General features: G+C 42.6%; 1 protein-coding gene across 1 annotated transcript in view; it reads left to right on the top strand.

The window, feature by feature from the left end:
- Positions 1-1,287: 1,287 nt before the first annotated feature.
- Positions 1,288-24,319, top strand: part of HSPA4L (heat shock protein family A (Hsp70) member 4 like) — a 70,834-nt gene continuing 47,802 nt past the window's right edge. The window contains exons 1-3 of the mRNA XM_043972025.1: positions 1,288-1,564; positions 21,099-21,156; positions 23,434-23,574. Of these exons, the coding sequence (XP_043827960.1) occupies positions 1,458-1,564; positions 21,099-21,156; positions 23,434-23,574 (306 nt within the window). The 5' untranslated portion in view covers positions 1,288-1,457. The remainder of the gene's footprint in view (positions 1,565-21,098; positions 21,157-23,433; positions 23,575-24,319) is intronic.

Below are 24,319 nucleotides of genomic sequence, written 5' to 3'. Positions count from 1 at the left end.
ATGGGCAAGTCACTTAACCCCCATTGCCCCGCAAAAAAAAAAAAAAAAAGAATGAATACCCAAAAAAATGAATAAATGAATAAATAAGTCACTGTTCTAATGAGGGGGCAGGGAGGGGGGAGGGAGAAGGGAGAAAGAAAATCCCGTGGGTCACAGGGGCCCATCCTAAGTTGCAGTTTTTCAGACGAGGAAAGAGAAAACTGCCTCTCAAGGCAGAACTTTCTAATGGCTTTTCGTGGTTAACAAAATACGATGTGGTTGTTTGCTTACAACCACCTACCTCCTCTTTCCTTCTTAGGCCCAATAACCTCCATCCCTTTTTCCTTTTTCTGCCCTCTTCCTTTATTCAGGGGTCCCCACAGCTCCAGGAAGCTTGGTGACCACCCAAATTGAACACAGTCCTGGGCAGTGTTCAGCATAAAAGGGGTGATTACCTCACAGAGCCCCCATGACAAGGCCCTGATCACACAGGTCTTTGCTCACACGACCCGAGGGCAAAAGAGATGGGAATTAGGAAAAACTGCCATGCTTGGCACCCGCTGAAAACTCCCCTCCCGGGGAAAAGGGCCGTAGCCTCCGGGGGTGCATGGGCCCGCAGGGGACCGGGAGGCCCCGCTTTGGCAGGTGGGTGCCCTGGGCCCTTGGGGTGGGGGCAGCGGGGGAGGGGGGTCCGGGAGTCCCCTTGGTCCTTGTGCTCTGGGTGCCCGTTCGGTGCCCCTAGTGGAGTCACCGCATTCGAGCTAGTGCCCCACATTTTACAGCTAGGGAAAGTGAGGCCCGGGAGAAGTTAAGGGAGTGGTCCCAGCGGGCAGCCCGAGGAGCGTCGGTCCTCCCCCCGCTCAGGCCTCCCGGCTCTCCTCCACTTTCCCCCTCCATTTCCCCTCGCTTCTCACCTCTCCCTCTTCCTTCCCCTCCCCCCCTCCCTCCTCCCTCCTCCGCGTTTCCCCCTCCCCCTCCTCGGACAGCCGCCGGGTCGCGACAAGGGAGGGGTCGTCTCCTCAACGGCCTCCGCGCCGGTCTGACTCCTGGCGAGACCGGCTCCTCCTTCGCCCCGCCCCTCCCTCCCTCTCTCTCTCTCTCTCTCTCTCTCTCTCTCTCTCTCCTTCCCCCCCCCCCCGCCCACGTCTTCGAGATCTTTCTCGAACCCGCCGGCCGCCGTTGCCCGAGCGCCGACGAAAGCTGCCGAAGCCGAGGCGGGTGGCCGCTGGGAGGGGGAAATCGGAGCGGCGGCGCGCGCGCCTCCCCGGCGACTGAGCGCGCAGGCGCAGAGCCCAGTAACTGCCGGTTGGTGGCTGCTGAACCGCAGTGGGGAGAGACGCTCCGAGGCAAGCGGCGGCGGTCCAGGCCCGGCCCCTGCTCCCTCCCGCCCCGGCCCCGGCTCACCGGCCCCTCCTCGCCCCTCGCAGCCCCAGCGGCGAGCCCGCAGCAGGCGCCCCTCCCGACGCAGCAGCGGCAGCATGTCTGTGGTCGGCATCGACCTCGGCTTCCTCAACTGCTACATCGCCGTGGCGCGGAGCGGCGGCATCGAGACCATCGCCAACGAGTACAGCGACCGCTGCACCCCGTGAGTGCCGCCCGCTGGGGCCGGGCCCCCCCCGTGCTGCCGGGACCCCCCCCCCGTGCTCCTTCAGGGCCCCCCCCGTGCTGCCGGGACCCCCCCCCGTGCTGCCGGGACCCCCCCCCGTGCTCCTTCAGGGCCCCCCCCGTGCTGCCGGGACCCCCCCCGTGCTGCCGGGACCCCCCCCCCGTGCTCCTTCAGGGCCCCCCCCCGTGCTGCCGGGGCTCCCCCCCCCGTGCTGCCGGGACCCCCCCCCGTGCTGCCGGGCTCCCCCCCCCGTGCTCCTTCAGGGCCCCCCCCGTGCTGCCGGGACCCCCCCCGTGCTGCCGGGACCCCCCCCCGTGCTCCTTCAGGGCCCCCCCCGTGCTGCCGGGCTCCCCCCCCCGTGCTGCCGGGCTCCCCCCCCCCCCCGTGCTGCCGGGCTCCCCCCCCCCCGTGCTGCCGGGGGACCCCCCCCGTGCTGCCGGGGCTCCCCCCCCCCGTGCTGCCGGGGGCCCCCTGTGCTCCTTAAGGGGCCCCCCGTGCTGCCGGGCTCCCCCCCCCCGTGCTGCCGGGACCCCCCTGCGCTCCTTAAGGGCCCCTCCCCGTGCTGCCGGGGGCCCCCCCGTGCCTCTTCAGGGCTCACCTCCATGCACCCCGAGGCTTCCCTCCCTATTCTTTGGGTGCTCCCCTCGGGGTCCCCCTCTGTGCTCTCCGACACCCCACCCCGCCCAGACGCCTCCTCTGCTCCTCCCCGGCCTCCTTCAGTGCTCCCGAACATTCCCCGCGTTGCCCCCCCCCCCATCCTATGCCGCCGGGGCACCCTTCGGGTCCCTCGGTGCTCCCAGAGCACCCCTCTTCCCCGAACACCTCCACGCCACCCCAGTCCTCCGCGCACACGTCTCCGGGTGCTGGGACGTCGTCCCCCCCTCCCCTGGGACAACCCCATCCTACCCCGGGCACCGGCCGGCTCTCCCACGGGCCTTCGTCCCTTCTCCCCAGACGCTGCCCTCACCCCCGGGACATTCTTTGCCCATCCCCCATCTGCCCCGGGATCCTGCCCCAACCTACCCGCCTTCTCTCCCCCCAACCCTCTCTGGGGTATGACCCAGGCTCTCATCCCGATCCCCGTAACCCCCCCCCCATCACCCTTGTGAATGGCCTGCTCATCTCCCCTCCTCCCAAATCCAGCTAAGTCCTCACTTCTCTCCCCTGCCCCCCCCCACTGCCCTTTTCTGGTGACACCCATGGCTTGGTCCTCACCCCTCCTTTGCAGCCTTCAGAAGGAGGGGGCTGCAGCGCAGCTGGTCCCTAGGCCTGCCTGCTGGCGTCTGTGTCATGCCCTTCATCATTTCGGGAGCGTTTCCCCTGTGCCCAGATGCAGGGCATAAACAGCCCTGCTCACTGGCGCTTACAGTCTCCCCAGGGCATACACTTCATAGCTGAGTGTACAGGATAGACACGATACTAGGTGACCCAGGGGACAAGGGCAGGAGGGCCATGAGGAAAGCAAGGGAAAGGAGAAGGTGGTACTTGAGGTGAGCCGGAGAGAGAACATGACTGGCATCCTTTTAGGTATGGCTTCATTCGGTTTACTGCCATGCCCTTCAGTGTCACCTCTTCTGCCTCTGTTTTTCTTTGGGGCAGGAGGCCTCCCTCCTAGAAGGACCAGGCCTGTTGTGGAGTCACCGTATTAAACCCAACCTAGGCTGGAAAGGAAGTATTGGGGGGGGGGGGCAGTGGGAAAGGTTGTGTTCATCTGCTGTGACCTTGAGAATGCAGAGTGATGGCACCCATTTTAAGGGGGTGGCTGAGGCAGGAGTTACTTTCTCCACCGTTGGGCGATGGCCATAGTGGAAATCTTTTATTCCTCACACACTAACTTAAGTGTGTAAGGGGACCCTGGCATATTGTTCTGTAGTTATGCTTGTGCAGTGAGTGCCCATCAAGATGGGTGAAAAGGTTTCCACAGGTTTCACTGCTTGCTTGTCTGGGAAGTTTGTTGGCAAAGAGGATATGTGGGTGAGGGAGGATGTGTCATAGAGCAGTAGGTTGCTTATTAATTATTCAAGAATACTGTGCAGTTTTAAAAATTATGATCTCATTTAATTCCTAAAAGAAAGCCACAGATTGAGACCTAATTCATTTATTTTCTCATTTGTATTCCATATCAATTTACACATAGCCACTTATCCCAGAGAAACTGGCTCCTCCCCACAGGCGTTCATCTCATTCAGGTCATGATACTTTTGGTCAGATTAGTCTAAAAAGTCTTTATACAATGTAAATCCTACAACTAGTTTTGGGTTTGAAGCACAGTAATTTACCTAATGTGAATTTTTTTGTTCCTTGGTTTGGATCAGACGGTTTTTTAGAAAGTGCATCCACTTTTCTAGATGTCTACCATTGATATATAGAATATATATTCTTACCTGAGGGTTCTGTATTGTACTGTTGGCTGCTCTCTTCTCTGAGTCTTTTCTCTTTTCCTGAAGCAGTGACTTGTGTTTTTACTAACTCCGTCCCCTGCAGCTCACGGGCTGCAGGCTGGTTGGACTTTGTGCAGGTGCACATAGGGGAATGGGCTTTCAGCACTTACTGTCTTCCTGACTAGAAAGTTCTAGGGCAGGCCTTAGCAAGTGGGGAAGTTAGAGGTGGGGAACTCTACCTAACCTTTACGGAGCGCAGGTTGAAGTGACACACAGATGTCCATATACTTTTATGCTTAAAAATCCTTCTTCCAGAAGAGCCAGCCTGGCTTTTTTAGAGTATCCCAGTCTCTTGGAGACTTGCCGTGAAACACGTTTGGATGACTTTATTTTAACCCTGCAAAAACTGCTTTTAGTCTCTACAGCCTTGGGGCTCAAGGGGTACAGAGGAAGTACACTGGCTTTGGATCAGATCCTTTAGACTCAGCTCTTTGCGGGCTGTCTTTTGCCTCTTCTGTTATTCCCAACACTTAGCTCAGTGCCTGGCATCTTGTTATTGAAATCCTTCTGCTGGTTACTACCTGAGTGTTCTTGGGCAAGTCAGCTGACCTTTGTAAGCCCCATTGTCCTCTGTGTTTGAAAGTGGCTGCAAGAGATGGTCTCTGTGAACTGAATGAGGGTTTGTTTTGTGATTGACTAAAAAATAGGTGACAAGTTTACATAGCATTTGAAATTACAGAGCACTTGATATACATAATCTTATCTGATAGAACTAGCCTGTGAGGCAGGTACTTTTATCATATCCATCTTACCGATGAAAAAAAAACAGACTCAGAAAGGTTTGTGACTTGCCACTTAGCTGGCAAGTGTCTGAAGCATGTTCAGATTCTGGTCTTTTGTACTTCCGCTTTCTCTGCCTGTAGTTGCACCTCTAAACAGTATTTGCTTCAGAAGCTTATACTGTCTGTCTTCCCATATCTCTCCGTTTGGACACTCATTCTTTCCACAAACATTCCTTGAATGCTTAATATCTGAAAGGCAGATTTTGATAGGAGCCCATTATTGTCTAAAAACATCCAGGTATTATGCAACAGACTTTGAATGAGCTGTCTTCTAAGGAAAAAAATCTAATCAATTTGTCAAAAAGGAAAGCATACACTGATTATTCTGTCTAGTAGTAATATTTCAGTTTTTCAAGACTCAGATGTTATTTAAGAAAGAAACATTTAGGGACTTGATTCTGTTATGTTGTAACAAAGATCCACAAATCCATTAACAAGCTTACTAAGTACCAGGTGGTGGGAATACAAAGAAAAAGCAGGAAGTGTGCCCCCTCGGAGCTTAAATTCCAATGGGGAGAAAAGATTCCTAGATACATGCATGCATACATAGACACACACATACATACGGTCATATGTATTAGAGGTAGCATTGAGCCCAGCCATTCTACCTCCAAGTCTAGCATTCTAGCCATTATACTCTGCTCTCATGTCTTCCATAACTCACATGGCACCTGTTCTTTATAGACCAAAGCTTCTTAAACTGTGGGTTGCAACCCCATGTGGGGTTGCATAACTCAATATGGGGGTGGAGAAAAATTTGGCAACAGTAAAAGGTTATGTATACATCTTTTATGTACCCATATACCTGGGGTCGCTTAAAAATTTCGCAGGTGAAAATGGGTCTTAAGTGGGAAAAGTTTAAGAAGCCCTGATACAGACAATTCATTCTCATTCAATAAAAAGACCCAGTAGGGCAAACTTGTGAGACGATGTCATCAGCATGCTTAGGCTTTAGTTTTGCACATGTTACTTTGGGAACACAGACAAGTTAATAGAAACTATTTCTTAGCTTTTCAATAAAATTGGGAATTTTGTACTTCCCCTTTCCCACCACCTTCTTGGGGGCAGGAACTGTTTTGCTTTTTGTCATGTACCTTGCACATAGTCTAAATCCTTTGAAACAAGATGCTCTCTGAGTACTGTGCCCTGGAACATATATGCCCAGGTTTCTGTTAGCACTGCTCTAACTTATGTGGAAAATTCTCTTTTGTACTTAAATATGGCTTGTTTTGGGGCAGCTAGGTGGCACCATAGTGCAGGACTTGGAGTAAGGAAGATGAGCCTTCCTGAATTCAAATCTGGCCTCAGATGATTACTAGCTGTATGACCCTGGGCAAGTCACTTAACCCTCATTAAGTGAAAAAAAAAACCAACAAGATTTTCATGTATCATGTTTATAATGATCTAACGATCAAGTGTCCTGTCTTGTGTCATTTTAAAAATCCCAACGTCTATTTTTTTTTTTTTATGTTTTTTAGTGAGGCAATTGGGGTTAAGTGACTTGCCCACGGTCACACAGCTAGTGAGTATGTAAAGTGTCTGAGGCTGGATTTGAACTCCTCCTGAATCTAGGGCCGGTGCTCTATCCACTGAGCCACCTAGCTGCCCCCCAACGTCTATTTATGAAGCAAACTGTACTGGGCAATGGGAATCCATAGATGAAAACTCCCTGCACCAGTCTTTGCCCTCCTGGAATTTGTATTTAACTAGGGGATGTGGCATGTGATTCAGTAAGAGGTAGATAGATAACAAGGGCCCCTAGTGTCATTGATACTTGTTGACTATTCAGCAGAATTCATCTCCTTGGAGACCAGAATAGTTTCTCTTTTTTTGGCTCACTAGTGACCTCCAAGTAGTAAGCATTTAATAAACACTTGTTGAAATGGGAAAAGCAATGTTTTGATGTTAGAAAATGCCCTTTTTTGAATCCCCAGATGAGATATGCACTTCCACTAACAATGTATGTCCTTTTAGTTTTGGTTCCAAGGAAGTCTCTGGCCTAAAAATCTCCTCCCCAAGCAGGTCTAGAACTCTTCTTTGAGTTCTTTGAGTCTAAGTTGCCTGGGGACGCTGAAGGGTCAAAGGAACTTGCTGCATTTGTAAAGTATCTTCAAAAGACCTCTAGGATGTTGCTATGAGAGGACAGAGATAGCAAGTGTTTGCTGATAAGTGAATGAGGATAATATAAAAAAGTGGAGCCGGGGGGCACTGGCCCCTGGAGGAGTCAGGAGTTGCCTCTAGAATGAGGTGGCACTTGAAGGGAACGAGGGGTGCCCAGGGAAGCAGGTGAGAAGGCATCATGTGGACAGCCAAGGCACAGAGGCCAGAGATAGAAGGTTGTGTGTAGGGAACAGGCCAGTTGGGTTGAAACTGAGAGGTCTTGAGGGGAGTAAGTACTAGGTGGGAAGACAGGCTCAAGCCAGATGGTGCTGGCCTCAAGTGCCAAGCAGAGGAGCTGAGCACCCCATCAACACTTAATGCACTTACACTCTTGGAGGAAATGGGGCTGCCCTCCAGGCTTGTGTGGAGGCACAAGTGGGATGGCTTAAGGCTATCTTGTCTTTACTTCTCCTTCCCTCTTCTCACAAATATTAGAGATCACCTAATGAAAGTATTAATAATTGTTGCCTAGTTAATGTTGTGTTACATCCTGCTCTCAACAGTGATGATAATAGCTGGCATTTATAAGGCACCTTAATGTTGCAAAGCACATTGCATATTAGCTCATCCTCACAATAACCCTGTAAAGCAGAGCTGCTGTTACTGTCTCTATCTTACAGAGGAGGAAACAGTGACAAAGGTTAAACAGCTTAGCTTGTCCAGGGTCACAAAGACTAGCAGTTATCTCAGGCAGGATTTGAACTCAAGCTTAACTAAGGCCATCGCTTATTACTGTCGTTCCCCTCCCCCCAATTTCTGTTTCTGATTAATAAATTACAATTCTAAAATAATATCCCCTGTGCAGCATGTTTTTAGAGACCTTTCCTGGCGTGTTTACTGTAGACGTGCAATAGCTAATGAGAAGATTTGATATGAGATTCTTAGCAGGTTTTGAATAAGCTTCATGGTATTAAAGTTTAAATGTCCCTTAAATAAAAATAAAAAAGTTTAAATGTTCCTCATTTGTATTGACTGGTATCCTTTTTTTTGTTTTGTTTTGTTATTTTTGAGGGGCAATGAGGGTTAAGTGACTTGCCCAGGGTCACACAGCTAGTAAGTGTCAAGCGTCTGAGGCCGGACTTGAACTCAGGTCCTCCTGAATCCAGGGCCGGTGCTTTATCCACTGCGCCACCTAGCTGCCTGACTAATAGATATCCTTTTAAAAAACCACACTGCAGAATTTCGTTATGTGAGGTTCTTCAAGAAGATCTTGTTTTAAAATTATTTTTATAACTTTAAATATAATTGGTTTCCTTTGCAATCCTACATATTTTACTTTGTCTTTAAACATTGTTATAAGAGGTTTCTAAAGACAACCCATGGACACCATAGCACAAAGAACATGAAGAACCCTATCTTAAAAAATGCCTTTGACTCTGAAAACTCAAAAAGTCCTGTTTTAAGGTGGCCTAACTTTTAGAAAAAGAAAGAAGTTAAAATTAGCGATGTATGCTTTAAAAGATTTCTAAATTAGCAGTAGCTTATGTATCTACTTCTTTTAAAGTCATTTATACATTTTTAGGAACCTTTTCTGTAAAGTGAGGGGCATGTACATATACACATGGAGTGTCACTGCATATTAACAGACTGAAGAGAGGACAAGAATTCCTCTATTGGGGCTACACTACTCCTCCATTTAGGATATTTCATAAGAGTCATGTCCTAGAAACCTTTATTTAGACAAAAGCCTGACATCTAATCAGAACCTGAAGTCCTCTTGTTCTAAAGTTGATGAAGAAAAGTGTCCTTTCTTCCTCCCCTGCTGGTATTTAAGAAAAAACTGGTTCACTTTTGACCAAGAAGGCTTCCTGAGCAAGTTAGATGGATCAACTTCTACTTAATACTCCAGCAAAATCCTAAAGTTGGCATGAGATCAAATAATGATCAAGAAATGGACAGAGAACCTAGAGTAAGAAACAGTGTCCACTCCAGAAGTGCACAGAACTTAAGCAGCCTGGGGGCCACCAGCCAGCAGATCGAAGCCACCCAGCCCAGGCCTTGATACCTGTGTAACCTTCGAGGATCTGTGTCCAGAGGCAGCAAGAGTAGAGGGGTCCCTGAAAAAAAAACACACCAGGGTAGCGATATTGGGAATTCTGGCAGCCCAGAACTACAGAGAAGGCCCTAAAGATCCAGTGCTCAAATCCCAAGATTGAAGGGAGTCTTAACCTCAGAGGTGAAGGTATGGAGGGGAGGACCCCAACTTTAGTACAGCTCAGAACAAAGTCCCAATCCAAGGTCAATGAGTGGTGTAAATCTAAAGATCCCCCAAAAGGAAGAGTTAAATTACAGGCAGAGGCTCAATAGGGGCAGGGGAAGGAGAAATGAATTTCAACAAAAATTATGTGAATAACTAGAAAAAAGAAATTAAATAAAAATTCTGGAGGAAAAAAAATTGGAAGAACTTAGGGGAAAAAAACTTTTATCTTAGAAGAGAACTCGGTAAACCCTACCCAAGTTATAGACTACCTGAAAATTAGGGTAGACCAAATTTGAGACTGCAATAAAAAATTAGAACAAAATCAAAATGTGTGTGTGTGGGGGGGGTTTAAATGAGATCAGATAGCAAGAACAACTGGACCTGGAAAGCAGATAAAAAAGAGGGTATTTGAGAATCATTGGACTCTCTGATAACTGTGATCTATTAAAAAGTTTGGACTCTATTTTAGGAAGTCTAAAATGAAAACGCCCCAATTATTGATTAAGAGCAGAGAGGGCAAAATGAAAATAAAATCTGAGTCACTTCCTGAAAGGAAAAGTCCCAGAAATGTTAGAGGGGAAAAAAAAGAAATGTCTACAAAGCAGCAGTTCAGATATTGAGACCATAGAATCACACAACACCTGGAAATTTGTCTCTTACAGGTGGAGAAGTGTACCATTAATGACCATTAATGGCAAAGAGGACTTTCAAACATTTACAATGAAAAGACAGATCTGAGCAGGACCTTTGAAATAGAGACCCAAGAGTCCAGAGAAACTTAGAAAGATAAAGTGATTTGAGCAGTTTAGAAAGCTGTATGATGATGTAATGGTAACATTCAGTGTCCTTTCAAAACCTGAATGTCTCAAGAGACTTAATATCAATCATAAAATCAGTAATATTGAAAGATTTAAGAAAAGCAACTTGAAGGATGGATTGCTTCTTTTCTGAGTTTAAGTGGGGAATGAGAATGGAGGGTAAAAGAAGGAATTTTGCTTGGGTAGGGGTTAGGAGGTATATGCTTGCTAGTTCTCATAAATGGGAGTTTGAGAAGACATAAAGGAGAGTAGTGGGGGGAGTGGACATTATTTGAATCTCACTGTGAACCAAAACAAAGGAGGATTGAACAAGCACATACACAAAGCTTTTGCTGTGGAAATGCATCAAATTCAACATGGAGGAAAACCGGGTAGGTTACTAGGCACAGTATTACTAAGGATGGGATAAGCTATACAGAAAACAAGCTTTTTGATCCTAATTCTTCTGGAAGTAAAGGGAGGGAAAAAAAAGAAAAGCAAAGAGCTAGAATATGAGGGAGTGCCTTATATTGCTTCTTAGACAATTGGGGAGTGGCTGAACAAATAGTGGTATATAATAATGGAAGAAATGGTGAAAGGAAAATTTCAGAGAATAAAGGAGAGTATGAACAGATGTAGAGTGAAGTGATCAGAACCAAGATAACAGTTTATTCAGAGATGATAACATTGTTACAAACAATTTTGAAAGATTGCAGACCTCTGATCAATATGACAACCAAATTTGTCTTCAGAGGACATAAAATGAAGCATGTTGCCCATCTCTTTGCAGAGAGGTACTGGAGGCAAGGTCCAGAAAGAGACATTTTTTGACACAGCCACTGTATAGATTGGCTTCGCTTGACTGTTTATGGGTTACAAGGGTTTCTCCTCCCCCAACCCTACCTTTGCTTGATTAATGGTGGAGGAAGGGTCTAGGCAAAGGGTGGTTAGCATAATGATGCAGAAGGAGGGCCATTGAAGCATTTTTTAAAATCTACAAAAGAGTTGGAATTATTATTGTGCTGTGAGGAGTGATAAAGTGGACAGTTTTAGAAAAACTTGGGAGAGTTTGTATGAACTTCTACAAGTTGAAATGAATAGAACCAGGAGAGCAAGTTATATAGTAACTACAATATGAGGAAGGTTAAGCTTTAGACTGCTAGGTGGTGGGGACAGCTAGATGGCACAGTGGATAAAGCACTGGCCTTGGATTCAGGAGGATCCGAATTCAAATCCAGCCTCAGGCACTTGACACTTACTAGCTATGTGACCTTCGGAAAGTCACTTAACCCTCATTGCCCTGCAAAAAATAAAAAATAAAAAAAATAGACTACTAGGTGGTGCTGCAGGGGATAGAGTGCCAGGCCTGTAGTCAGGAGTTCAAATCTAGCCTCAGCCCTAGTTAGCTCTGTGATCTCAGGCAAGTCATTTAACCCTGTTTGCCTCGGTTTTCTCATCTGTAAAATGAGCAGGAGAAAGAATTGACAAAAGTATTCCAGTATCTTTGCCAAGAAAGTACCAAATTAGGTCATGAAGGGTTGGATATGACTGAAAACAACTGAACAATAACAAGCTTTGTAAGACTTTAGGAACTGTTAGTTTATAATAACCAACCACAATTCCTGATGGCTAATGATGAAACATGCTACTTAGCTTCAATTGGAGACATCATAGACTTATTTCAGATTAAGAACTAGGGTGTGTGTATGTGGGGGAGCAAGGTATGTAAAATTTCAGAATTTGTTTTGCTTGAGTATATGTGTCTATAATGGGTTTGTTTTTCAATAAAATGTAACTTTAAAAATACATAGAGGGGCAGCTAGATGGCGCAGTGGATAGAGCACCGGCCCTGGAGTCAGGAGTACCTGAGTTCAAGTCCGGCCTCAGACACTTAACACTTACTAGCTGTGTGACCCTGGGCAAGTCACTTAACCCCAATTGCCTCACTAAAAAAAAAGAAAAGAAAAAAAAAAGTACATAGAAGGGGCAGCCAGGTGGCGGAATAGATAGAGCACTGGTCCTGGAGTCAGGAGGACCTGAGTTCAAAGCCAGCCTCAGACACAACACTTACTAGCTGTGTGACCTTGGGCAAGTCACTTCACCCCAACTGCCTCACCCCCCCCCCAAAAAAAAAGTACATAGAAGACAGTGTTATACCCCAGAGAGATTTTCACAAATATGTGTGAAAATATTTGTGGCAGCTCTTTTTGTGGTGGCAAAGAATTAGAAACTGAGGGAATGGCCATCAATTGGGATATGGCTGGACAAGTTGTGGTATATGATTGTGATGGAATATTGTTGTGTTATAAGAAATTATTCATTCCATTTAAAATATTTGTAGACAACATAAAATATTTAGGAATCTATCTGCCAAGGCAAACCCAGGAACTATATGAACACAATTACAAAACACTTTTTTAATTTTGGGGGGGGGCAATGGGGGTTAAGTGACTTGCCCAGGGTCACACAGCTAGTAAGTGTCAAGTGACTGAGGCCAGATTTGAACTCAGGTACTCCTGAATCCAGGGCCAGTGCTTTATCCACTGTGCCACCTAGCTGCCCCCTACAAAACACTTTACACAAATAAAATCAGATCTAAACACATGGGGAAAATATCAATTGCTCATGGGTAGGCTGAGCTAATATAATAAAAATTATAATTCTACCTAAATTAATATACTTATTCAGTGCCGTGCCAATTAAACTACCAAAATATTATTTCATAGAGCTAGAAAAAAATAATAAAATTCATCTGGAAGAACAAAAGGTCAAGAATATCAAGGGAATTAATGAGAAAAAAAAATACAAAGCAAGGTGGCCTAATGGTAGCAGATCTAAAATTATATAAAGCAGCAGCCATCAAAACTATTTTGTACTGTCTAAGAAATAGAGTGGGGGCAGCTAGGTGGCGCAGAGGATAGAGCACCGGCCTTGGAATCAGAAGTACCTGAGTTCAAATCCGGCCTCAGACGCTTGACACTTACTAGCTGTGTGACCCTGGACAAGTCACTTAACCCCAATTGCCTCACCAAAAAAAAATAGAGTGGTGGATCAGTGAAATAGGTTAGATACATATAGCTATTTCCTGTTTGATTAACCCAAAGACTCCAGCCTCCGGGATAAGAACTCACTATTTGAGGAAAATGGCTGGAAACACTAGAAAATAATATGGTAGAAACTAGGCATAGACCAACATTTTACACTGTATACCAAAGTAAAGTCAAAATGCATACATGATCTAGACATAAAGGGTAGTACCATAGGCAAATTAGAAAAGGAAGAGTTTACTTGTCAGATCTATGGAGATGGGAAGAATTTATGACCAAAGATAAGATAGAGAACATTTTGAAATGCAAAATGGGCCCTTTTGATTACATTAAAAAGGGTTTTGCACAAACAAAACCAGTCTAACCAAGATTAGAAGGAAGACAGAAAGCTGGGAAACAATTTTTAAACCAGTGTTTCTGATAAAGGCCTCATTTCTCAAATGTATAAAAATACAAGTTATTCCCCAGTTGAGAAATGGTCAAAAGATGAGAACAGGCAGTTTTCAGATGAAGAAATTAAAGCTATCTACATTCAGATGAAAAAATGTTCTTAATCACACCTATCCAATTGGCTAATATGACAAAAAAGGAAAATGATAAATGTTGGAGAGGATGTGGGAAAATCAGACATTACTACATTGTTGGTGGACTTATAAAGTGATCTAACTATTTTGGAGAGTAATTTGGAATTATGCCCCAAAGGGTATAAAATTATGCATACCCTTTGACCCAGAAATACTACTGCTAGGTCTGTATCCCAAAGAGATCATAGAAAAGGGAATAGGACCCACATTCAAAAAATATTTATAGCAGTTCTTTTTGTAGTGGCAAAGAATTGGACATTAAAGGGATACCCATCAATTGGGGAATGGTTGAACAAGTGATATGTACTTGTGATGGAATACTACTGTGTTGTTAAAAAAAATTATGAGCAGGCAGATTTCATAAAAACCTGGAAAGATTTTAAGTGGACTGATGCTGAGTGAAATGAGCAGAACCAGGAGAACATAGTACACAGTATCAATAACACTGTGTAGTGATCAACTGTGATAGACTTAGTTCTTCTCAGCAATACAGTGATCCAAGACAGTTCCAAAAGACTCATGATGGGAAATGCTCTCCACATCCAGAAAAAGAACTATGGAGTCTGTTAGACCTATAATTTTCAAATTATCTCTCCTGGATCTATTTTCCTGGCCAGCAATTTTTCCAAGAAATTTCACATTGCCCTCTATTTTTTTATTCATTTGGATTTGTTTTATCATGTCTTGGTTTCTCATAAAGTCACTAGCTTCCATTTGTTCCATCCTAATTCTTAGGCAATTATTTTCATCAGAGAGCTTTTCCATTTGGCTTTTCAAGATGTTGGCTTTTTTCTCATGTCTTTCCTGCATAGCCCTCATTTCTCTTTCCATTTTTTCCTCTACCTCTCAAACTTTATCTTCAAAGTCCTTTTTGAGCACCTCTATGGCCTGAGACCAATTCATCTTTTTCTTGGAAGCTTTAGATATGGGGCCCTGACATTGACATCTTCCTCTGAGGGTGCACCTCGGTCTTCCTTGTCACTAAAGAAGCTTTCTGTGGTCCTCACCTTTCTCTGTCTTTTCATCTTGCCTTTCTTTTACTTGACTTTTAGCTCCTTAAAGTGGGGCACTGTTTCCAGGCTGTACTATCTCAAGCTTCAGGAGGTCCCAGGTGGTATGATTTAAGGAGGAGCAGGTTCTCCACTCACCTGACCTGTTCCCTGGTCTGTAGATGACCCCAGACCAACTTGCTTTGTGTGCTGTGGTTGTCAGCTCCAAGGAGCCTGTGCCCCTCCCCCATATGGACCACTGCTACTCGAGCCTACCTCCTTGTTCCCAGCTGGGATGAAAAACCCAAGTTCTGCCTCAGCACTAGCATAGACCCTTGTAGTCTCCCCCCTGCCCAGGGCTCAGCCCTCTCACCAGACTGTGAGCTTAGTTCCAGATGACACTGGCGCTTCAGCTGATTCAGAGGCTCTGGGGGTCTCCTCTGGTGAGGCCTTCCTGAGACTGGATCTCTGTCATCGTGACTGGGGTTGGACTCTACTCTTGTCTCAGCACAACAGCTCCCTCCTTCCACCTTCCAACCTGTCCTTGGTTGGAAAATGATCTCAGCACATTCTTCTGTGGATTTTGCTGCTCCAGGAATTGTCGTTTGGCATTATTTGGATGTTTTTTGGAGCAATTGTGTCATGAGTTCGAGAGCTCACTCAGAACTATGGAGTCTGAATGCAGATGGAAGTATATTTTCACTTTTGTTGTTGTTTCTTTAAGATTTTTCCCTTTTGTTCTAATTCTTCTCCCACAACATGGAAATATGTTTAACATAACATATCAGATTGCTTGCTGGCTTTGGGAGGGGGAAGGGAGGGAGAAAAATTTGTAACTCAAAATCTTACAAAAATGAATGTTGGGGGCAGCTAGGCGGTGCAGTGGATAGAGCACCAGCCCTGGATTCAGGAAGATATGAGTTCAAATCTGGCCTCAGACACTTGACACTTAGTAGCTGTGTGACCCTGGGCAAGTCACTTAACCCCAATTGCCTCACTCCCCCCTCCCCAAAAAAAGAATGTTGAAAACTCTTTACATATAATTGGGGGGGGGATGCTATATTTTTACTAATTTTTTTATTTTTTTGGTGAGGCACTGGGGCTTGAGTGACTTGCCCAGGGCTACACAGCTAGTAAGTCTCATGTGTCTGAGGCCGGATTTGAACTCGGGTCTTCCTGAATCCAGGGTGGGTGCTTTATCCACTGTGTCACCTAGCTGTCCCATAAAATACTATTTTAAAATAGAAATGATTTGGGGCAGCTTGACACTTACTAGTTGTGTGGCCCTGGGCAAGTCACTCAACCCCCATTGCCCCGCAAAAAAAAAAGAAATGATTCAGGGGGATTGTTTCAGAGAAATGGGAAGACTTTGATAAACTGATGCAAAGTGAAGTGAGAACTAGGAGAACAATAACAGCAATATTGTAAAGATAATCAACACTTAGAAACTTAGTAACTCTGATCAACGCAGTGACACACCACAATTCCAAAGGACACATGAGGAAACATGCAGGCCCCCTCCAGAGGGAGTAGAAATGGACTCCAAGTGCCAGTGGGAGCATTTTTTTCTTATTTTCCTTTTTCATGACATGGTGAATGTGGAAATTGAGTTTGCATGACTTCATATTGGTAGTGCATTTTGTATTCTTAATGGAGGGGGAAGAGGGAGAAAATCTGGAATTAAAAACAAAATAAAATTAATGGGAAAAAGGGCACAGAAGAGAACAAAAGGAAGCATGGCCAACAGGTCGGTTTGTCAAATAATTTGTAAAATATGTTAGATACTTTGCAATACCAACTAGCATAACATGGAGGTTCATGGGTGCAGAGAGTCCTCTTTGTGTCCATTGCATGTGTAGAAGTGGTTCGGGTGTTTAAGTTCTAAAGCAGACTTTCAAGTGAGCTGGTTCTCATGGAAGAATTATATTGTGATAACTTGCTATGTTTTCTTTTTCCTCTCCTGAAAATTACCTGGATTTGGAATCAGGACCTGTGCTTTGGTTCTATGGTTTTGTTACTTTCGAGCAGCAGGACCTTGGATAGTTAGTTCAAAGCTCTCTGTAAAATGAAAGGATCCAGCCTAGTTGATCTCTAGGGCAAAGCTTCTTAATAAACTGTGGGATGAGACCCCATATGGAATTGTATAACTGAATGTGGGAGTCGCAAAAACTCTGGCAGTGAATGTTTGATCTGTATATATACCCAGGGTTGGGCAAAACTTTCTCGAGAGAAAAGGGGCCACAAGTAGAAAAAGTTTAAGAAACCCTGCTTTACTGGTTCCTTATCAGATCTAAAGGCTTTTGATACACCTAAAATTTTCCCCATTGGGCATTTTATTCTTCTGTGAGCTGCTAAAAGCCACGAACAAAGGAAATTTTAGAATGATTTGATGCCTGTTTTTAAGATGTTAAATGGCATAGGGCTTAGGATAAATCAGAAGTTTCTCCTATGAGAAGCAAAAGCAAAGATGACCAGATAACAGGATAGACATACCAAGGAATCAAGGGACTATTAAAGTTTAGATTGACTAACAGACATTAGGACAGACATAGCTAAGAAGCAAGGAGGAGATACAATTCTATAGCAGGAAAGTCAGTTGAGCATGACTACTTCCTGACCCCAGCTAGGAGACAGAGATAACCACAGCTGTCAGGAACATCATTTCAGAAAAATCCCTCTCGACTCTCAGGAATATGACTAGCATCCAAGCTTTCCCCATCCCATCACAAAAGGGAACTTTCCAGTTTTCAAGTGGATACCCTGTCGTTGACTTCCCACTGGTCACTTTCTCTAGCATCAAATAAAAGATCATTATAATTATAATTGTGTTCAGAAGTGTAATTCGTTATTGAGGAATATCTAAGAACCACCACCTCTTCCCCTGACATTCAGTTTCTGTTTTTATACAGTGTTGCAAGGCATAAGAATTATTTTTTATTCTCATGCAGATGTTTACAGTTTCAATGTGCCAGCGCAGTAACTGTTATTTTTAACATTTCCTTGGATAATTTGTATTTTTAAAAAACTTGGGGCTCAGTGTTCAGCCACTCATGGCATTTAGAAAAGCCAGAAATTGTGCATTAATATATATCCTCCAAACAGGTGAATTTTTAGAAATAACTAAGTCACATTCATGCTAGTGCATCTCCAACAGGTTCCCAGCTGAGCAAGATTCTCTTGTGTTTTGTGTCTTAAGCCATCTAGTTATGAGATTCTATGAAGCAGGGCTTCCTAATGGTTTTTGTGGAGTCATGGACCTCTCTTTAAAATGTGTTTTAATGCATCAACTTTCTTTTAAAAATATTTTTTAACATAGTTATAAAAAGATATTTATCAGACATTTATGGGTTAAAAACACTTATGCACTTAATGAAACAGATTCTCTTGCAAAAAATTTACCTGTCAAACAGATTAAAAACCAACCTATCCAATGAGCTGCTTTAGTAATTCCAAAGACCCCCTTGCATTCATGTCATATCACTGTGACTATTCCCACTAGAACACCAGTCATACATGGTGTTACTTTTCTTTTGATCTCAACAATAAAGAACTTAGACTTTTCTTTAATAACTTCAAGAAAATGTTACATTTCCTCTTTGATGGCACCAGATGTCAGCATGTTTGCTGTCCTCCTGCCTTTACCAGTGGAATACTCTGAGGGAAGCTTAGAGGGAGTCTGCAGTTGCTTGTATTAGGGGAGGCTATAATTACTGATCTTGTCTTCCAGAGCGTTTTGCAAAGGTTGGCCAGGGTCTTCTGCTGAACCGTTGTTGAAAGAGGCTAACACAAAGGAGAGCTGGTGGGTATTGGGGATTTTTAGGTGAGAAAGTTGATGTGAAGACAGGGAATAATTAAGGAATAGTTCATCCCCTCTGTCATGGGAGAAAACTGGAAAGAAGACTTGAGGGTAAGGGAAATTTTAATTTTTCCTTATCTCTGAGACCCATGGAGGTCAAACATAAACATTATGGTCTACATAAAAATTGTGTTCTACCCATTTCAACAAGAAATCAGATTGTGTTTTCCTCTGTCCCTGTAGTATCCACCTTTTGGCTGCACCTGGTGTCACAGTCCTCATTTGCTTGTCCCTATTGTGTCTTATAAAAGCTCAGTATTCCCTGGTTTAAGTTGAATGAACTTCGGCTTCCTTTCTGGTTCTTACCAGTTCACACCTAAACTATTCCACTGGTTTCCTAACTGCTTTTTGTTCTTCCCAGATTAATCGTCCTAAAGTACTGTTATGAAACTCTAGAGGCCCCCCCCCCCAAAGAAAAAAAAAGAAAGTAACTTTAGAGCAGTGCCATGATCAGAAACCTGGAATTTCTTATTGAGTAATGTCCAGATGCTCAGTTTGCATTCATGACAGCCAACATCAGATCTGGCCTTAACATACCTTTCCAACCTTATATCACACTGTTGCCCCAGTGACCACTTTGTATCCCCCAAATATTCTTCAAACATTCCCACCACCTCAGCTTTGTACACTTCCCTTTTTCTGAAATGCCTTCTCCTCCTCCCGCTTCTTAACACCATAGACCAGTCCAAACATTTAATAGAACAGTTTGGAAATATACAGTAAAAGTCATCAAACCGGGCACTTTTCCCTATTAAACTGAATGAGCTTCTTGAGAACAGGGACTACTATCTTTGACCTTTTCTTTGTATTCCCACTCAGCCCAGTACCTGGCATATAGTTGGTGCTTACTAAATGTTGATTAACTGACTGATACCTGTTGACCTAATTCTTAAGAAGAGCATCAAAAATGTAAAATATTCATGATTTCCTTGTTTCTAATGTAAAAAAACCACCAACAATCTATATATCCAAAGATCAGGGACTAGCCAAGCAAGTGATTAAAGTGTTGTGATATTGGTTCAGTCATTTTTTTTTTCCAAGTATCTTGTCAAAGATACTGAAGTGGCTTTCCATTTCCTTCTCTAGCTTATTTTACAGATGAGGAAACTAGTGCAAACAAGGTTAGGTGACTTGCCCAGGGTCACATAGTTAGGAAGTGAGGTCAGATTTGAACTCAGGAAGATGATGTCATAAAGGGGTAACTAGGTGGTGCAGTAGATAGAGCATTGGACCTGGATTCAGAAGGACCTGAGTTCAAATTCAGCCTCAAACACTTGACACTTATTAGCTATGTGACCCTGGGGAAGTCACTTAACCCCAATTGCCTCACCAAAAAAAAAATTTATAAAAAGGCAAATATTAGCATACACTGAAATATGGAAAGATGTATGATGTAAAATAAATCTAAATTGCAGAAATGGAAAAACTTGGACACATGGGTGCACATGCAAACAAAGTGAAAACTAGACTTAGAGCCACAGAGCCAAGTATATTTTATATCCTGATGGGTTGGGTGTTTTTTATTATTTTATTTTTTGGTTTTGTTTATTCTGTCTGTTAAGTCATTTTATTCTGCTTTGTTACTAGCTGTGTGACCCTGGGCAGATCACTTGACCTCTGTTTGCTTCAGTTTCCTTATCTGTAAAATGGAGATAATAACTGCACCTCCCAGGTTGTTGTGAGGATCAAAGGAGATAATAATTGTAAAGTGGCATATACTTGTTAGCTACCATCATCTGTGTTGTATTAGTAAATGTTAAAGTTTTATGGAAGACTTTATTCCTTATTTTGATATATTTTATGATACTTTTGTTAGTAATATTTTTTCACATGTTAAAAGAAAAAGAAATCCTATCCGTCTTTTAAGGTGCTTAGCTTCTTTGGTCTTCTATCAGCTCAGTGGATTGTGGTCTACTTTTTATTCAATATTCCCCTGGGCACTTCGTTTTGTTTCTCTTAGAGCAGGCTGCCTCATGCTTTAGGTATTTGTACATGTATCTTCCATCTTCCCTCATGTGCTAGATCACTGGTCCTTGAAAGTAGAGACTTCATATAGTACAACTTTGTGACCTATATAATATGCAGTTGAGTGCTTGGTAGGTTGTGGACATTCACTGTGTGTTGGATCTTTTCAGAATTGTGATACTGTAAACTTTTTCTTGGATCCTGTGGAAGTTTTTGTCTGTAAAATGTAGTACATCGAATCTGCTTTTCATAGCCAGAATTACATGCAATAGCAATAAACTTTACCATAAAGATTCGTAGTACAAATGATATGGTCATGTAGTTTAGATTGAGGAGAAAATGACATAATTGATTGTCTTTTTTTTCTTCTTGATTCTTTTTAGATTGATATTCTCACGTAATTCATCTTTAATTATGTATTTTGGGGGTCATTTTTAGGGAGGAAGTTTGTTAGCTAGAAATAAAAATTGATTTGCCATTTTTAAAATGCTTAAATAGTTTATTAGTTTCATTATAGGTAATGATTATATCAATCCTTGAGTTGATTTTTATTTTTATAATCAGGTGCATAACAATAAATTACAAAAATACTACAGGAAGATTTATTTTGTTTTTTCCGTAACCTGTTACCTTCATTCCTTCCAGAGTTATCATTAACTTTAATAAAAATCTGACTATTTCTTCTTTTTTAGGGCATGTATATCTTTAGGAGCCAAAACTCGAGCCATTGGGAATGCAGCCAAAAGCCAGGTAAATTAATTTTGATGGTTGTTTAAAATAACATGTCCTTTTGAATTAAATATGGCATTAAGTAGGGGGAGGGGTCCTTATTAATCATGCAAGTAGAAAAGGGAGGAAAAAGGTGTGCATAAAATAATCTATAATTAAATTTTTTGTGTTACATTTGGTTTTTGGCAATAGTAAAATTACTGTATTTTATACCCCACCCCGCCCTGAAAAAAAAATCCAGCTTGAATAAAGCATAAATGTAGCCTGAATCTAATGTTAACCTAGATATTTTTCCACTTGTTTTTTTGTGATGTACAGGTAGGCCAATATAGTGTATTTGATTATGTTGGTCAGAATGATTCATCATTTTTCCAAAATAATTGTGAATTTAGGGTGTTGATGTTACTTGTGTGTTGGTTAAAACATTGTTACTAGGTGTTAAGATCTATATATTTTATGCTGTAGTACTAAGGCCACATGCCTGAAGGATTTCCTGTCAAGAAGCTCCACCTGAGTGGCGAGAGGGGGATATTAGGAAGTCATGAAATAGAAAATTAGAGGAATTTATATAGAATATATTTTTAACTGTTTTGGGTTGTTCTACCAGTAAGAAAGCATAGTTTATATTTTAGTATTACAGCTAATTTTCCTTTCAACCTTATTTTCTTCCGTTTTAAATCCTCAATGAGTTCTCTTGAATTTTAATGTGTACCTGAGTCTTTTCCTCTCTCTTTTATTAAAAAGAAATGGTAATAAAATAGCATTGGTTTTCCTGAGAATATATTTTTTTCCCCTTCCCTACTGCCAATATACATACCTAATTAACTATTTGTTATCCTGAAGCTCCACTTTTTACATGTGATTTCTATTTAAGTTGTCTTATATAAATTGAGCTGGGGATATTTTTTGTGTTTACCTAACTTTCTTTGTATCTCTCTCTCTCTTTTTTTTTTTGGTGAGACAATTGGGATTAAGTGACTTGCCCAGGGTCAAGTGTCTGAGGTCAGATTTGAACTCAGGTCCTCCTGAATCCAGGGCCAGTGCTTTATTCACTGTACCACCTAGCTGCTACCTGCACGCCCCCCCCCCCCCCCCCCAGTATTTGTTCTTCACATTTTCTGAGGGAGGTAGTCACATCTCCTTTACTGAACAGCATTAGGCTTTACTCTAGCCTTATAATGATACATGCACTTAATACTCCCTAATTTGTATGTGTTGCCTCTGATTTCCTTTTCAGATTTAAAAGACTTGGCTGCTCTCTTTGAGAATTATGTCAACTTATTTGATTTGTTATCCACTACATTTTTAAAGCAGGCCGTGTCCCTTCTAGGGCATATACCTAGTTAAAAGAAACCTGCTTTCCAGAAAGTCTCATGGGATCATAGATTTAGGACTTGATGGAACCTTAGGGGGGACCTTAGAAGTTGAGAACAATGTGGTGAACATGAGAAGCTTAGTCATAAATTTAATCTTCTTTGAGGGGAGGTAGAATTTAGCAGAGATTAGAGGGGATTGCTGGTGGTAGGTGATAGCCAGAACGAACCTGTGGATTTGTTAGTGTGATGAACACAGGTCTGTAATTTAAAGAATCTGAGTTGTCCCAAAGCCAGGTGAGATTGTTACTTAGCTACCTTTACTTGTGGATCTGCTAAGTCAGCGTCAGAAACAGGATCTGAGCCCTTCATGTCTTCCTGATTCAAAGTCCAGTACTCTATCCACACTCCAACATTGCTTTTTATAAGTAATAAAAGTAGAGGAAAAGATGAGAAATAACTGGCAAGAGATGGTGAGATAAAGATGATTATCTTAGGAAAAGAAACTCTGATATTCACAAACCTTTCCTTTTGAAAAATAGATTTATTTTGAACTTTTTCTGTATTTTATCAAAGCAGGAGAAAAAGCTTTAAGGATCTATGGGGCAATAAAAATTTAGCATTGTTGTATAATTCATAGTTTGAGAAACACTATTAAGAAAATTTTAACTGTCCTTTTTTTTCCTTTCTTTCTTTTCTTTTGGTGAGGCAGTTGGGGTTAAGTGACTTGCCCAGGGTCACACAGCTAGTAAGTGTCAAGTGTCTGAGGTGAGATTTGAACTCAGGTGTCTTGAATCTAGGGCCAGTGCTTTATCCACTGTGCCACCTAGCTACCCCTAAATTTAACTGTTCTTAATGCACATATTAAGTTAGAAATTTGCTTTATCTTAAAATTGATATGCAGAAAATGGTGGTTTTGTTTTTTACTTGTAAAGTGCAAAGCTGTGGCAATGTACTTTGAGTAATAAAAGTATTTTATTACCAGATTGTTACAAATGTAAGAAATACATTACATGGCTTCAAAAAACTTCATGGACGGTCTTTTGATGATCCCATTGTGCAAACTGAAAGGGTCAAGCTTCCCTATGAGCTTCAGAAAATGCCAAATGGAAGTACAGGAGTTAAGGTGAGCTTATTACCTACCCAGTGCAGTAACTTGATAACATCAATAATTGAAAAGTCCAACTATGAGGAAGTCCTGCTTAGTCACATTTTCTTTGCAGCTAAAATAGTTTCACTTGGATTTCAGTTCCTTTCTATTCAAGTGGCAAACATAGACCTTTTTTTTGAATAAGGGTTTTGAGAAGGCAAAAATATTTCTGCATGATTTCTGGCTTTGGATAAATTGAAGGGGATTAGGGAGAGTTAGAGCTACAGCCAATTATGGAAAAGTACCAGACTGGATTGATGATTGCCTTTGAAAAAGCTTTTTTGTAATTTTTGCAGAAACATCTTAAGATGTGTTAAAGCTATTCAATAAAGAAAGGCATTTTTGAATAGCACTTAAACTGGTCTGAATTAAGATTTTTAAAAGCAAGTGTTTACTTTGCAAAAAGGAACATTATGTTTAAAGCTGTTATAGTCTGTGAGTTATTTACATTACCATGATGTAGCCTTGGGGCTAAGATACCTTCTTGACTCCTTTTAACTTATCAAGATTCAGCTTTGTGAGTGTTGCTTTATTTTTTATTGTTGAAATTCATGTTGTTTTAATCTCTTTTCTATAAAAGATTTCAACTCATGAAGATACAGTAAATTCTAGCTAGGGCTCACCTAGCACAGAGTTTATATTTAATATTTTTCAAATCAATAAATATCTTCTGAAAATGGGTAGAAAAATAAAGAGTGAAAAGGCTTTCTTTAAAATCTTT

Source organism: Dromiciops gliroides, chromosome 6 (assembly GCF_019393635.1).
Source record: "Dromiciops gliroides isolate mDroGli1 chromosome 6, mDroGli1.pri, whole genome shotgun sequence".
In the NCBI taxonomy this organism is placed as follows: domain Eukaryota; kingdom Metazoa; phylum Chordata; class Mammalia; order Microbiotheria; family Microbiotheriidae; genus Dromiciops; species Dromiciops gliroides.
This window is presented reverse-complemented; position numbering and strand designations above follow the sequence as displayed.